This window comes from Odontesthes bonariensis, chromosome 1 (genome assembly GCF_027942865.1).
Source record: "Odontesthes bonariensis isolate fOdoBon6 chromosome 1, fOdoBon6.hap1, whole genome shotgun sequence".
NCBI lineage: Eukaryota > Metazoa > Chordata > Actinopteri > Atheriniformes > Atherinopsidae > Odontesthes > Odontesthes bonariensis.
Window position 1 is genome coordinate 19,840,878 of NC_134506.1, and position 17,260 is coordinate 19,858,137.

The 17,260-nt window shown below is 40.7% G+C and overlaps 1 protein-coding gene across 1 annotated transcript; it reads right to left on the reverse strand.

The window, feature by feature from the left end:
- Positions 1-733: 733 nt before the first annotated feature.
- On the reverse strand, positions 734-17,010 carry dhodh (dihydroorotate dehydrogenase). The gene is made up of 9 exons (XM_075454834.1): positions 16,918-17,010; positions 12,871-13,083; positions 12,572-12,771; positions 10,347-10,429; positions 9,740-9,927; positions 6,743-6,856; positions 3,074-3,227; positions 2,811-2,970; positions 734-1,246 (listed from the first exon to the last, which is right to left on the reverse strand). Exons 1-9 carry the CDS (start codon positions 16,933-16,935, stop codon positions 1,177-1,179), a joined length of 1,200 nt encoding a protein of 399 aa, XP_075310949.1. The 5' UTR covers positions 16,936-17,010; the 3' UTR covers positions 734-1,176.
- Positions 17,011-17,260: the final 250 nt, after the last annotated feature.

Here is a 17,260-nt window from a genome sequence, read left to right on the forward strand (position 1 = left end):
AAACTGAATGTGGAAAAAGGTATAGTCTCACCCCATGGAAAAAAACATCTCAATATTAAATTCTTGTTGTACTTGTCAACATCAAAACAAAAATAAGGGCACTGGCTTGAAAAATATCTCGACATTTTGTCATGTAAGGGCTGCATTTAAAAAAAACATACAATCGTCTTTTTTTTTTTTTTAAACTGTCAAATACCAGTCATGATAAGCAGCACTTTGGTTTGGTAAGGATTTCCCAAACTAAAACCAGAACTTGTAAGAAGCAGCTCGCCACAATTTTAGCATAAGTTGGCAGTGAAACTAAAAGTTCCGTCACCTGCAAATGGAACAAAGCCCTCGCACATTCCCAAAGCAACTTGGCATTTCAAGCGAACATATTTAATGAACCAACTATTCCGGAACACTAAGTTCTGCAGCTCCTCTTTGTGTAATCTTTGAGATTTGAACTCAAGTCAAATGCTAAGCAGGCAAGTGAATAAAGAAAGTTGTGTGCAGGATATGCCAGATGATTTGGATGGGACAGCTTTCCTGGTAACTTAGTGTTTCTTTTTCTTGAATTAAATCCCTGACATTGAAAAACACTCACAGTGAATAAATTACATCTAAGCTTTCAGAGTGTTTGACTGGATTGTTTTAGACCTTAAATATATCTATGACATTACTTTACACCCTGACAAAATCATTTTAGAAATAAAAATGATGATTTTTTTCGAGGAGATTAAATCATACAAAGTCAGAGTCTGGATTTATGTTTTTTTCAAGTGTATTCACAATTTAAGACACGTTTTGCCATGTTAACCACACATCATTATGACAGTTTTGTGTCTTTACAAGCAAACAAACAAATTGTACAGATTTGTAAAATTGAGTTCAAGCACGTTGGTGTCGGCACTTGAGAAATAGTAGCTGCTGTTACACTGTAACAAAACATGAATGGCTGAAATCAGTTGCAGACTTCGGCTTCTCAACACTGTAGAAGAAATAAAGATTTTTCACTACATTCCACATAAAGGTCCTACTGTGACTTACTGACACAAACTTCTTAGTGAAACCATAATATGTCTGCCTTTTTGGCAATCAGAATGAACAAATGGGCAACCACAAATACATAGAATTCTTTACAGTTCAGTAGAGGCAGACAATCGTGTAGCTACCGCCAAGCCCCAAGTGTCTGTGCTAACATTTCCCATCAACTTCCCTGTGATCTGCTCCAATCGCCTCCGATACACAGCTGAAACCTTGATCTCTGCAAAAACACATACAGAAGTCAATTGTTAACATGTGCAATAAGTCTTTAATAAACATGCCTATTTGTAAATTAAATTCAGCATGACTCTTACACCTCATTGAGTTGCTACTGTATAAGAAGCCAACAATTAGTAGCCGGTAACACACTGCAACCTGTTAGCCAGATTACCCAATTCGCTTATATTTGTGCTAAAATCCAAAAGCTTGAAAATCATGTCCACAATAATCAGTCTACACCAATAAATATAGTTCTTACCATAAATAAAGTTGTGCCTAACATACCCCAACTCTGGAAAATTGTGTAAACTGTGATTAATAAGAGCTTAGCCATTTCCCCATCCACCTTTAAATTGTTAATTTCATGTAAAAACTACAACCAAGACCATTAAGATTTCAGTAGCTGATACAGGTTAATCTTCCTGGTGGTTGGCTCAAACAATCTGAAACATTTGCATGTTTGAATTTGTGCTAATTCAAAGATTGCGTGATGCTAGAGTGAAATACTTTAAATTGTCATTTCTTTCTAGTGTATATTTAATTGTTTCCCAACTCCGCATCCCTACTTAATACCTTAAAGCTGCAGTTGGCAAAAATCTTGGAAGACAAATTTGTCAGAACTTTGCATCCCTTTGTCTCTTCAGTCCCTCCCTCTTCAAAAAGCGTGTCCATACAGAGGCGCTTCACATGCACACACAGCTGACACTTAATGCTATACTACAGAAAGCCTAAACTGGGGTCGAGTAATATAACACGGCATGAAAAGGCATTTTGTTTAGATAACTGGGATGACTAAACGCAGCAATGTTACACAGCAAAACTACGATGTAAATATGGTCATGCTGTTTTGAGATACTTGGACCATTTTGAAGTGTGCGTCTGCTTTATGACATTTTTTATATAAATGTGATGTAAATGATCATATTAACCACTGCAGGAGCCTAGCCTTAGCCTGTGGTTAACACAACGCTGTGTTGCAGGCCCTCATTGTGGCTATCAGCTCGCAACAATCCACCATCTCACATATAGATATTGCTGGAACAGGGCCTCAGGAGCTCACCTGTCCTGCAGACGTGTGTGCCAGTTCAGATTGATGCTCAAGTCCAGTGTAAGCACTGAGTTCTCACCATGACTGAACAGGTTTGCCTGCATTTTATTCCGTTTGTTGTCATACTTTCTCTTTGCCTCTAGTTTTGACATTTCCATCTCTCTTTTTTGCATGCTCTTCCATGCAAGTAGTTGTTGCCAATGCTGGATTTGTGACTATTCCTGCATGTACTGCCAATATTACATCCAGCTCTCTTTCAACTCTAGGCACATGCAGGTGCCACCTGCCTTTTTTAGCCAACAGCGACACCTCTGTCTAACAACACCTATAATTGAGCAAACACGCCTTTCGTGGTGTGAAAAGTTCTGCAGGGTTAGAGCGAAGCCCAGAGAAAATGCGGCGGGGTAGTTGTCCTGTCAGACCGCTTTGGTTGCTTAATGCTACATAATGATTTTTGATGTATTTTCTGCCTATTACAGCTTTAATTAGCATCGTCCTTGTTGGTACTCATACTCACTTAAGAAGCTTTTCTAATTCTCGCTTTATCTTTGTCACAACAGGTGGACCCTGATAGGTTAAGGCAGTGTAGAGCTGAACCAGTGAAGCACCAGCACGGATCTTGTCCATCGCATCCTGCCCACTGGCCACACCTCCAATTCCGATAATCGGCACTTTGCCTAAAACAAACAAACATACGGTATGTGTCTTTCAGATATACTGTCTTGACTCTTAAGGGGAAAGAAATGGACAGAAATATGTTAAAAAAGAATAAATTAGTACCTTTGGTAAGGTTGTACATTTCGCTGACAGTGTTAGTGGAGAGGTCTTTGAGAGGCTGGCCACTCAGACCACCAGCCTCAGTCCTCTGTGAGTCCTGGAGTGTCTCTGGCCTGGACACAGTGGTGTTAGACACCATTAAGCCATCCACTCCCAGCTGCAAACACAGAATGTCCAGAGGAAGAAACAACAGGAAATAAGTGACATATGTTGTTGCGGCTACAGGAGCAGCAGTGCTGTATTTGTGTGATGAAGAAGGGCCATCTGACTCCCAGCCCATCAAAGCGAGATGCACGGTGACAAACAGGGAAACTGAGTATTACTCAAATATTTGTTTTCAATAATGGAGGAGAACAGGGAGGAAGATGAGGAAGGGGCAAATCTAATTCTCAGGTTTTACATTCAACATTTCTTTTAAGCCTCTCTTTGTAAAAGCCTTCATTTAGGTCACCTAAAATATTAATTTATTTAGCATTTCTAAACATATCTGTTTTGTTTATCTTTTAAATTTTTCATTCAGTATTTTTTTTATTCAACCTCTCTGGTCTTTTATTTGTCTGTTTCCTCGTCAAGACACTTTGTCCCTTGGATTCGAAAGATGCTGTATAAATAATATTTTGCATTTGATGAGTGAAAAGAAGATTTTAAATAATGCTAAAGTTGACTTGATTTGTACCGTTACATTTAGTCCTTGACATAAGTGCAGAGCTCACACACGTTTTCAACATTTTGTTTTGTTTTAGACTTATCTTAACGTGGATTTCATTCTTTTCTCCCCAGCCTACAGAGTTCTCCGCAAAGACTAAGCAAAAACTGTTTGGAGAATGAATGAATATGTCATGAATGTAAAAAAAAAGAAAATATACAATATACTTATATGCATTTCTCTTAGCCAGTTCTCTGTTTTCTGGGGGAACTGTGGCCAAACAGTTTAATCTTTGGATCATCCTAGAGCTGTTACATGCGTGTTATTGAGGAATATTTTCTGTCTGCCTACTTTACCATAAAGGTTTGGTTCATAGGAATGCTGCAATGATGGCTGTCCATTGTTAAGGCTCTTTGGTCACAACAAAGAAACCTTGATTGTCACCAATAGGAATCATTGGCTCGTTGGTTACCTGTGTGACAGAAGCCGCTTTCGGACTGTAGGAACCATTAGCAGTTCTAATAACCTTTTAATCTGCGGGGCCGTGTTTTGCCATGTTCGGACATAAGCCGCTTTCGGACAGAGTAGTTATAAGAACGCAGTTATCAGAACTGTCCTACTCGAATTTCGTTCTGATAACTGTCCTTCCCCAGCGGAACTGATTCAGTCTGCATTCGCACATGAGTCGGGACCAGGTCGGGACTTTGCGCCGCGCGCAGCTGTCTGCGTCAGTGACGTGTTACGTTAGCCATTTAGCGCCACATTCAACAACAAAACAAAACAAAACAAAACCGGTAAAAGTAGAAAGAAACACCACAAAGAAGCTAATATGGAGAGCGGGGAGGCCACCGTGTTCATGGTCTGCATGATGGTGATATTAATCATGGACGATCACATCGGGCGTCACAGAGAGAGTCAGGAGATACTTTTTCATTTCATGAAGGAAGAAAGGAGAGCAGAGCGCTGCAGACAAAGGAGACAACGTGTAAGTTTAACTTATTAAACACCCGCCGGTTCTGTCTGTGTGGTATGATGAAACATTTCAGCCGTGATAGCATGACAAGCGGCGTAGCTACCGACCACCACACACCTACGTCAGATGCGTTCTATAGAACCATGAAAAGACCCGACCTCGGAGAAGGAGCTGTAAGGGTTATAAGAACTGAGGGAGATGGCCCCGAGTTCCTGTATGTTCGAACACGGGAGAAAACTACCCCGCGGATTAAAAGGTTATTAGAACTGTCAAAGGTTCCTACAGTCCGAAAGCAGCTATACAGGAACTCGGGGCTTTCTCCCTCAGTTCCTATAACCATTTTAGCTCCTTCTCCGAGGTCGGGTCTTTTCATGGTTCTATAGAACGCATCTAACGGAGGTGTGTGGTGGTCGGTAGCTACGCCCCTTGTTATGCTATCACGGCTGAAATGTTTCATCATACAACACGGACAAAACCGGCGGGTGTTTAATAAGTTAAACTTACTCGTCGTCTCCTTTGTCTGCAGCGCTCTGCTCTCCTTTCTTCCTTCATGAAATGAAAAGGCATCTCCTGACTCTCTCTGTGAGCTCTTCCAGCCTCCATGTTAGACGCCCGATGTGATTGTCCATGATTAATATCACCATCATGCAGACCATGAACACGGTGGCCTCCCCGCTCTCCATATTAGCGTCTTTGTGGTGTTTTTTCTTCTCTCTTTACTTTTACCAGGTTTTGTTTTGTTGTTGAATGTGTCGCTAAACGGCTAACACGTCACTGACGCAGACGGCTGGGGAAGGACAGTTATCAGAACGAAATTCGAGTAGGACAGTTCTGATAACTGCGTTCTTAGAACGGCTCTGTCCGAAAGCGGCTAAAGGCCCACCCACAGTATAAGGCTCCAAAATTCAGAATGGACTAAAAAGTTGCAGCCCAGCTGCGAGAGTCAAAACAAAGGTTTCTGAATAGCCGTGTAGGCAAGGCAAGGCATCTTTATTTATATAGCGCATTTCATACCACAGGCAACTCAATGTGCTTTACATAAAGACAAGGCATTTAAAAGAACAGCATAAAGCAGCAATTTAAAGAGAAAAAAATAGAATAAAAATTAAAAACACAGTTAAAAGCAATGAAAGAAGAGGGGAAAAAGAAAGATATAAACTCAACCATACGCACACCGAAAGAGAAATGTTTTTAACCTGGATTTAAAAGTGCTTACAGTTGTGGCTGATTTCAGTTCTGCTGGTAGTTTGTTCCAGTTGTGTGCAGCATAACATCTAAAAGCTTCTTCACCGTGTCTAGTTTGAACTCTGGGCTCCACTATCTGACCTAAGTCAGTAGATCTCAGAGCTCTACTGGGTTTATACTCAGCTAGCATGTCATTCATGTATTCTGGACCTAAACCATTCCGTGATTTGTAGACGAGTAGCAGAACTTTAAAATCTATTCTGTATCTCACCGGGAGCCGATGTAAAGACTTGAGAACTGGGGTGATGTGATCTGATCTCTTTGTTCTGGTGTAAATGAGATATATCAGTCTTCTACAAACTATTTTAAAACAAATACTCCAGCTCCAACCGGCTCTTGCTCTGTCAAGGTAGAGAACAGTGAATTGAATCCGCATTAGGATGAGTGTGAAAGAAAAAGTGTGGAAATCTTGAAAGTACCTGAAAACTTTCCATGAGCAGTGTAGGTGGCTGCAACTTTGCAAAGGCTGTATACAGTTTGCATGTGACATAAAAGGCTGAAGTCATTAGCTCTGCCGAGCAACGTGACCTGAAGTGAACGATTTGCATGTATTTCTTTTTCCATTCTCAGGAGGAAACAAAAAAAAGACATAATAAACTAAAAAAAAAAACAACAACAACTGAATCTGTAAACCTGAATAGTAGCTTTTCTTTTTCCTAATGTCAGATTAACAAATTTGCTGCATTTATTCAGTGTGAAGATGCCTGTGCCTACAAATCTTGCAAAGACCACGAGAGATGACTGGTTGGACTAAATCAACTTATCAACAAGCCATGAAAAAAGAAATGTATCCAAATAAGTTGCATACCTCTGTGACAACATCAGCGATGTCTTGTTTGTCTTGGGTAGTGAGGTCAGGAGCAATCTTCACCAGGACCGGAGGTTTGCGCTCTTCCTGCAGGGCATCGCGCTCCTTCAACACCTGAGCAGATTGTATGAGGAGGCAGCAACAGTTCAACAGCTGGAAACTAGACGAAAAGGCAGTGCATGGTTCGGAAAGATGTAAAGCCTTGTGACAGATAAAGACTTCAGCCTTGGAACTAATAGACTGGTCCAAAAACAACAGCACAGAATATTCTTGTTTAAACAGCAACACATCACCTTCACAAATTCAAAAAGGGCATCAGGGGATAGGGTATTTATTCCATAAACTCAAATCTGCTTATCAGGCTTCTAGCTTGTTTTATAAGGAATTCAGAGATGTGTTTTAAAAAAATGCTTCTTTTTTTTTTTCATTTGACTGAGTATCAATAGCTAATCCACAGAGATTCTATAGTGCTGAAGGGCTTTTATCACATATGTTGTCACAGTTCTGTGGCATTCATTAACCCTGCCCTTGACTTTCTTTTAGCTATGAGGGAAAACAGCGTTTGCTCCTCACAGGGGGGTTGTGCCACAGCTGCACTGACTAAAATAAGAACAATACAGGAGTAAATTAAGCATGTTTTGCGTATAAACTAAAAAATAAAAAATGCACAACGCAATCAACATTATCTGAAAGAGAATGTGTTGCACTGCTACGGATTACAGAACAATGCCCATCAACTGTTGTGGTGTATCTGTCCTTCTCACATTATTGAAATTGTCCTCACTTCAACTAGATGGAAACTAGATCAATACTTATTCCAGGGACATTCCTGTCATTCCTTCCTTTGCTGGGGAACATGGAAACAGTGACAATGACTCCTGTGTTCAACCTTCCCTGAAATCAAGTCGGTGCTTCAGAGGCAGCTTAAAGGGGATAGAGAATCAAAATCGTCTTTTTCCCGTTTTTGATGTTAGTCCTGAGTCTCCCCGCTGTGGAGAGTACACACGAAGTGCCAGCAAGTGTCAGAACCTCTGTTTCAAGTTCTCCCCTTTTTTGAGTATCCCCCATAAGAGTTACAAGCTCATTTTTGTGAAAAGGTGACGTCACTTTTTCAGCAATCGCCCCCCCCACACCCAAATCCACAGCCACCCCGTTTCAGACACGCCCCTTCGGCGAGAAACAGGAACAGGTGTGCCTTCCAAGACTGTGAAAGCGGACTACGATCGTTACATATTCTTCCCCCGGAAAGCAATGTTCGCGATCAATGGCTTTTATTTATTTTTAACAGCATCCCCAACCGCCGACTTTTCCTTTGCGCCGCGCATTTCACGGACTACAGTTTCACAAAGCTCCGTTCCGAGCAGCTCATGGTCAGTTCCGACAGGGACAGACACAGACTGTGTCTCGCTCCGGTGATCAGCTGCACGTCTCCAGAACTATGGGGCGAGCAGGTCGGATCACAGCTGACCCTTCTCTATTTGCACCACTCCCCTCGGGCAGGAGGCTTCGGTCCATTCGGACCAGAACCTCCCGTCACAAAAACAGTTTTGTCCCCCTTGCAGTTGGACTTATGAACACTTCATAATCACCTCCTAACCTGCCCCAGTCCCTTTACCATCATTAAAATTGCACTAATGAAGCTGCACTGTTGTTGCTCTGTATATTGGATACTGTGTATTGTTGTACACACCTTGTACATTTTGTATTCATATATTTTTATTCTTTATTTTTTATCCTATGTTACATGTTTGAACATTACGCCGCAGCAAATTCCTAGTTAGTGAACAATGGCAATAAAACGTATTCTGATTCTGATGAGCTTTCTTTTCAGTCGGTGTATTACTCTATAGCTCTGTTTTCAGTGAGAGCAAGGGCAGCCAATCAAGCAACGGCAACCTGCATTTCATAATGAGGTTGCCAGATAAGCTCTGAAACGACGGAAAAAGACGCATTCTAAACCCAGCATAGTAACAGCTGTTTCAGAGAGCCTTTTAGGGAGGTTCTGAGCCATTACAGACCCAACCAATTTATTTTGGGCTACATATCACATCACAGAACAAGGATTAATGCCCCATTCAACCATTCTCTATCACCTTTAAAGCTTAGCTTAGTTATGTTTTAGAGAGGCTTCTATTCACTTAGAATTTGGTAATGATAGTATTTCCACAACTACGCTATTTCTACCACTACAACTCTCAGCTGCTCCCCTCTCACTGATAACAGCTGCTTTCTGTATTTGCTTTAGAGAAGCCTAAGGGGGGGGGGTACACTATGTTCACAAGAAAACATAGTTTTTGCAGAGGGTATTGTTGCGCAGATGACAGAATCACTGGATTAAGCTGTGGCGATGCTCGGCACAAACTTACCATAACTGTAAACTGGTCATCTGTACTGTACTGTCACAGATGACCAGTTTACTACAGAACACCATTTACCACTACTACAGCAGTCTCAAGTTATTTTGAGGGAGTTCACCTGGGAACCCTTGTGCTGCATTTATTTTGTGTGAAGATGCCTGTGCCTACTCACACAGTCGTGCCACCAACTCTTCTATATTGCAAATGCAGCAACTGCAATGCACACACAAGGCTTACAGGATCTAAACGTGCGCAGCCAACGGAACAAAACCAAAGCGCATTGGCACCAGCTATAGTGGCGTTACTGCTGGAGTGCGCCGCCTATAAACTGAGCTTTCTGTGAGGCGAAAAAGTGTTCTGCTTTTGAATGTAAAAAAAAACTGTTTAAATCATCTTCAAGCAAACCTCTACTGAAAGGTTTGCATCCTCTTTTTGCCATTAACTGATCACTTAGGTAAAAAGAAAACTCTCATGTCTCCATGGAGGATCCACAGTCCTGGGAATATTTCTACTTTTTTAGGGTTTCCAACGAGATCTTTCAAGTTTTCCACGAGGTGTAGACTGTTTTTTCCCCAGCACTTTTGGCATTCTTATTTTTCTCAACTTTTGGGCAATTTAATGAACATCAAGACAGTCCTACCGTGCGCAAGAGCTGGCTGAGTTCAGCCTTCCCCTGTAGATCTCGGAGACCTGGAGTATTAGGACTGCTGACGTTTACCACCAGGTAGTCTGCCAACGGGCCCAGCGTTCTCACCCCCTCCATGTAATCTGCCCCTGCGTCCTGGGAGAGCTTGTTCTTCCCCAGGTTGATGCCCAGGGGAAGGCCAGCTAGAAAAACAGACACACACGTGCACATATATGAACACACTCACAAACCAGTTGGAAGGTTGAGGTAAACACAAACACGGGTTGCATCATCAGACGCAAGACTGAACTGGGGCAGAGAATGCTGACGCTCTAAATGAGCTGTGAGCAATAAAAACGAGAGGCAAGGTCAGGTCATGATAATTTACACAATTAAAATACAAAGTGTACATAATCTGATTCTGAATTAGCTGCCTAGCTTCCCTCAACAACATTAAATGACACAGGACACACAGAAGACAAAAAAACAGAATCATATCAGACATCTTGTTACAGTAAAAAGAAGAAAGGTGTAATTTTAGCCTGATGTTCAAAGCAGTTTTTAAGCTGATGAAATGAACAGGTTAACAGTAGTTTACAGAAAATAATGAACACCAACTAACTTTTACTGTGCTCTTGCTGTGTTTCCACTCTGGCCTTCAGCCTCTCCTGTACTTCTGCCAAACCACAACTGTTGAATCCATACCTGGACATACCACACACATGAGGACCAAATGATGAAAATGTCAACCCATTATTAAAGTAATTCTAAATACATCTAAAACAGCAGACTGAAAATGAGCTAAAACAACATCCCGTTTATTACTTGGTTTCTTTTAAAAGCATGAATATTAATTTTCCATCACCATATTGGCTTTTCAGGAGTAAGAAGTGACCATATCCAGAGGGTGAAACTGGAGAACGATGCTTGACATTTGACTGCACAAAAATGTGTATCATTGAGGCTTATTATCTATTTAAAGCTGCAGTCTGCAAGATTTGTTGTTGTCATACGTAAAGTCCTACTTTTTGGCATTTTAAGAGTTTACATGATCTATCAGAACGCTTGAAGTTGAAAACGGTGACCTCCGTAGTCGCAAAATGCAAGAAATGCTTATTTTTTAACCGAAAAATAAAAAGTTATTCAACTTCCTGTCCCGCCCCTTCAAAACACATGAGAACTCGTGCACGTAGACGTGCACGCCAGATGCGCCTACACGACTCCTCATTCATCAACTCACCTGTCATTTGCGATCATGGAAGACACAGTAAGTAGACAAGCCCGTAATGAAGTTCAATAGTCTAGATAAATAAGCGTGGGGACGAGCCTACCTTGTATCGCGCGTGCACAATCGGTGATTGACAGGCAGCAGAGCCCAGCTCGTAAACCTGATTGGTTACCTTTTACCGGTCCGGTCTGCAATTTTGTAAACAAACCTGCTGGCTTTGGAGGGACCTAGCGGGACACATAGGGGACCTAGAGAACTAATTTTTTTTGTATTGGGGTATTTAATGTACTACTTTCAGAATCCCCGGACAGTTCCAGGCATTATGCTTGAAAAAGAGTTGCAGACTGCAGCTTTAATCATGGATGTATGGCCCATTAGAGGCATTTCACACTTCCGCGTGGCTTCACGTCTAAGAAATGCTAGCTACATTCATTTGCATAAGGTCTATGCAAAAACCTAAACACATGACTACATGTTACTTCTACTGGCAATGGAGAGGTGTATGATGTGTACTACATGTCCTGTGGGACTCCTAACACAGATAAAACATCACATAAGCAAACAAAGACAACACTGAGGTTGCTGTATCATTCCTTTGGGCTGACACAGGACCAATTGATACCCTTTTAAAATGTATTTTGGACATCAATTCCTGGATGGCAGAAAACTTCTAACAGCTTTACCATATGAACCCTTGCGCACCCTGAGATCCTCCAGCACTGTTCTTTTAAGAATCCCCAAAGCTAGAACACAAACTTATGGTAAGGCATCTTTTCAGCACGATGGGCCCCCATCTGTGGAATAGCCTGCCGGAGGACCTGAGTGCCGCAGAGAGTGTTGATATTTTCAAAAACAGGCTCAAGACCCACCTATTTAATTTGGCTTTTAACTAATGTCGTATTTATTCATTCATTTAATTATTTTAGTCAATTTATATTTTAGCTCTTTGATTATTTTATTATTTTTACGACAGAGTTCATTTTAGCTATTTCCTATTGTTTTTTTAATTTTATTTATCTCTTCTTAGCCTTGGTAGTTTTAATGCTTTTATTCCATTTCCCCAGTGTTTCCTCGGTGGGGGCCATCTGCGCTGGGGGCTGGGATGTCTGACTTGTGGTGAACATCGGCTTGGCCAGGTGGGGGGTCTGCGGTAGTGCTCCACTGCTGTGGGCCCCTCGCTGGCCTATAGCTTGGTGTGCACCCGGGTGGAGGCATCCTGGTCGTGGATGGTAGGCAGCACCCAGTGCAGATGGCCTCCTGTGATGGTATTTCCTGACCTGACTCCTCTGTATTCAGCCACACGTTTCTAAGTTTATTTTATTTGTGTGTGTGCATGTGCATGGTCGTGTGTATGTGCTGGGGTGGAGATGGGGGCTGCTTTTAAACCTATAAAGCACTTTGTGCTAGGTTTTTAATGTATGAAAGGTGCTTTATAAATAAAGTTTGATTGATTGATTGATTGATTGATTGATTGATTGATTGATTGCAGTTTTGCTGTTGTGCATTTCTTAACCTGTCCAGTGTTTACCCAGTAGTACATTTTCTGAGGTGTGCTGAAGTCTGACTGTGCTGTACCTTAGCAAAAGCACCACTGAGTCATCAGCCTTTCCCAAACATACCTGTTAATAATTGCCTGATCTGGAGAGAGTCGAAACACCCGTGGTTTAGAGTTCCCCTCCTGAGGTTCTGGAGTGATTGTCCCCACCTCAACAAAGCCAAAACCCACTTTGTACAAGCCATCAACAGCCTCTCCGTGCTTGTCAAAACCTGCTGCAATCCCAATGGGGTTTTTGAACTTCAATCCAAGTACATTCACTTCCTGTAGAGACATATCACCAAACAGAACAAAGTTTTACAGAGTTTACTGTTAGTTTAAAGTGTCAAGTCGACTTCGGACAAAATTCTGTGCCATGCTTACCAATGACGCCGGGTCCTGGTAGCGGTTCAGTGGAACAAGACCCATTCCAATTATCTTCACTGCCAGTATGTGCGCCGTTTCTGGCCCCACAATCCTCTGCAGCAGAGGAATCAGCTGGTTGGCATAGAAACGCTCATCTCCAACCACAGTGAGGTAAGAAGCAAACAAAATGCTTCCTGCGCTGATGACCTTTACTGCCTCTTTAAACTGTTTCTGTTGATGAGAGCATGAAAAAACATCTTCAAGGGACTGTATCAGAAATACTGACTGTAACAGGAAACTAATAAGAAGAAAATAAACAAATACATAAAGTCTGCATAGAGTATCTTGATGCATAAACACTTCAATATGCAAAATAGATACAGAGATACATAGTCAAACTGCATGTCCTTGAACATGAAAAGTCTAATTCAATATCATGGAAACAAAGGATAATTCACTTATATCCTCCTGTGCTTTCTGCCCAGTGACAAGTCAAAATATCTGCTGTGGAAAAGCTGCATCTGCAGGGGTGTGTTGGACGCTAATGTGATAAAATTAATGAGTTTAAACCTGTGGTCATTTTTTTTTATAACTCTGAGGCTGCAGAAACAAGCTGAAAAAAACCCAAAATTAATATATCATTAACTGTTTGTACAGTAAATATAAAAACAAACAGCTGATTATAACATCCAGTAGTTACGGACTAATATCATTATATCACTTGATATTTTCTTAGCACTGGTTCTAGTCTTCACGAATTCTCGGAGGGAACGAGCTGCTAACATTATCTGTGCTGTTTTATCAGTGCTTGGTGGGTTGATGACAGGCTTTTTGTGGCAAAAAGAAAAGTACAAGCCGCATACACACATTCAGTTTTTTCTTCCTATTCAATTTGTCTGAAAGGGTTAGCTTCTGATTTGGCTTTCATCGTACAGAAGAGACAAGTGTTCTCTTGTTTTAATAGGTGGTTTTAAATCAATAGAAAGAACAACTCTTTCAAAGTTTACCCAAGGGTCAGTTCTTTTTCCATTTTCTTTAAATTTTGAAAGTTCTCACTTGGTAATATCATCAGGAATCATAACATATCCTGCCATTCATATGCCGATGATTCACAGTTGTACTCATCATTTCATCGGATGATCTGATGAATAGAAAAATCTATTCTTACCTGTCATTCACACATTTTGCGATAAGAATAGATATGATAACCAGGTGAAGCATGGGTTTTTAAACTGAAAGCTCTGCTTTACATGAGTTTTTGAGACACATGTTGGACTAAACAGGAGCCAGTTTTACAAAAGTAAACATCAAGTGTGGCTCAAATTGAAGTACAAGTCAGTATTCAGATGGTTGTCATAAATTTGTTGTAAAAGCTTGTCTTCTAAATGTGGTACTTTGCAATCAGCTATGGGCATATTTCAATTTTAAGCTATCTGAAACAAGGGAAGTGCAGACTGTTGCTTCATTCTCTGGGAACAAACTTGTTATGTATTCACAGCCAGAAAGCTGCATATTCTGAGCCCTCTTTTCTTCCTTAATCGTCGACAGTTACTTTGGACACAACCTGGTTTGTTATCAAAATACATTATTTTTGTGAGACTGTGTTAGGCTCATTCAATAAAAACAGAGTCATATTTTGATTGTGAAATCACTTCAATAGGCCTATATGTTTTACATTTTAAGGCTATGGTATAAATATGACAACAAGGCTGTTTGGACTTATCATGAGGAATTATTGTGCGTTCTGAGTGATCCAGTCACAAGTAGACAGCTTTAAGGATGTGAGATGACACTTGGTATTAAAATGCATCATTAAATGCGTCTTGAGGGAGCACTTCTGATCAGACCTGTTTGCTGCTCTACAGGCAAGCAAATAAACATGTAGCCTACATAACACAGTGAGCTGTCACCTGATTAACAAACAGAACATCAGTAAAGATGCTTCTGTAAAAATCAGGAATACATTCAATAACTGATTTGTGATGTTGCCTCAGCAGATTCCACCCTGAACCAGTCTCCTAAAAACTTAAAAGCTGAAAAACAACATCTGCTCACAATAAACAATAAACAGCAACTTTATAACATGTAATACATAGACAGGTTGACAGCCTCTTGTAATGCAAACAACTCATTTCCCCAATACTACGACGCTCTCCATTTAGATCTGCTGTTTAACATTAAAACTCCAGCTGTGAGGAGCAGAAATACGCTCGACAAAACACTCACCGCTGGAGGTTTTCTGTGAATGATACATCCTGTGACTTTGAACAATGGTTTTTACATTTTTTCCCAGGAATCCAATAGTCCAATCAAACATCTGAGTGGAAACTCTGCTGCTTGTGAGAAGTCACATCAAGTGAGTTGGTGGTCCTTCGATGTGGCCCGTATTTACAGTCAGAACAGTTACATGCACAGCTGAGTCGAGCTACGCAGAAGCTTGACCTGAATCTTATCACCATCCTTAACCCATTACACATGCACAAAGGCAAAATCAACTTGAACTTTGACATGTCCAACACAGTTGACCCTGTGGATTCTGTAGATTTTGTAAGTGTTTTACTTTACTATGCTGTACTGTGCAAATTAGATACTTGCTATCAGTTTTGGATCTTCAGTCAGCATGGTCACAGGCACAGTTGAGTCGAGCTACGCTTACAGCTCAAATTTGGCCGTTTAACCGGACAACCGTCGTTGTTCCAGTATACATGAACAGAAACAGAATCAAGTTACGGACAGTGTGAGAAAACGCAAAAAATAGTCGTACATCTATGCATAGCCGACATGACCGCATGGACAGTGTCTTTAAATCACTCCAATGGCGGCGGTCTGGAAGTGCTTTAAGCAACAGTGAGTTTACACGTAGTCTTAACGGGCTGCTTTGCAGTCATAATTTCTGACATGTTTAGCCGTCTGACAAAAGAAACTAAAAGATGTGAAAGAGAATTCAGGGAATTCAACTGTACTAATATACACTTGTACTTTACACAGAAAAAGATAGAAGTTTGAGGCATGTACAGAACACCTAATCCCATTTTAATCTACCTTAGTTGTGTATTTACATGCAGGACTGATTTCAACCCACACCCCCTTATCTGGGTGTGTTAGTCCAATTACAAAAAGCTCGATTTTGGTATGATTTCAGTGAGGAGTTTTAGATGCATTTTAAAAGGTCGATTAAGGTTGGAAAATCACTTATCAGGCTTTTTTTTTCTTTTTCTAGTGTTACTCTTATCAAATCTTGCCTCAAATGCCCCAAATCACCTCTGAATGTGGCCTGGGTGATCAGCAAGTCTGAGAAAGTCCTCAAACGTCCTTGTGTATACGTTGAAATCTATATTTTTCTATGTGCGCTTGTGATCCAATCAGACAGGTTTGAATAGGGTCAGTGGTAAATTCTGTTGTAACAACAGTTTTGCAAGCACTTTTGAAGATAACACAGTCATTATCATGGATTCGTAGACAGATCAGTTTTTGATGTGTAAACCATGTCAATACGAGAGAGAAATAAGAAAGACTAATGCAACAGAACAGAATACCCTTCAACAGAATACCCTTCAACCATTTCTTTCTCATTACATCGGATGATGTAATTATTGACGACTGTAGATAAGTGTGTTTAAAAGGGGTCAAAAGCATTGCTTGTTGCTTTCAAGAAGACTGACAAAGGTAGACGCAACAATAGGTATACCACTCTCAGTTTGTCCTGAATGAAAACAGTTATCTGACAACGGATATGTGATATGTTGTCATCTCTGGAGGAGGCTTCGGTTACATCTCTCAAACTAACAGCGGAAAAACGTGACACAAGCTTTACATGTTAACCTTTTTCATGCACTTTTTTTTGAAAGAAAATGTCCTATTTTCAAAACACAAGGTTAATACACTTTCACTGCCTTTATGTGTGACTGTGTTACTATCCAGAAGACACCGGCAGAGATAAACTACTCCTGGTTTATCGTTACTTTCGTGAAGTGCAACATAGCTAGCAAACAAGTACACAGGTGTCATTATAAAATACCAAATTCTGCAAAACACACATTGCATTACAGTATCTCATAAAATTACCTTAAATTGTCCCGCCATGGACGCAATTTGTCATTGCATTAAAGGGCATTGAATGCATTTCCTACACGTTACACAAACACACGCGCCACCAGCTTCCTGTTCATCTTCTCGCGATATTTCCATTATGATTCTTTATCCTGATGTAAGAAGAAGCTTTTCACTCTTGGCTGTTTAGCCACAATATTGAACATTTCAAGACATAATATGGCAGCACGGAATATTTATGGAAGTTAAACTGACTAGATATATTTATTTTTAAGAAATTATCATTTTACACACACAATAATAAAAGAATAGGCTTTAAATGTTTAGTCCAATAACAAAGTTGCTATTGAATAGTGTG

Excerpts from the sequence above, each read along its gene's own strand:
- dhodh (XM_075454834.1), bottom strand. Across the intron at positions 9,928-10,346 it reads ACAGCAAGAGCACAGTAAAA|CTGGCCTTCCCCTGGGCATC; the intron begins GTTAGTTGGTGT and ends CTGTTTTTCTAG. Across the intron at positions 6,857-9,739 it reads TCAGCCAGCTCTTGCGCACG|GTGTTGAAGGAGCGCGATGC; the intron begins GTAGGACTGTCT and ends CAATCTGCTCAG.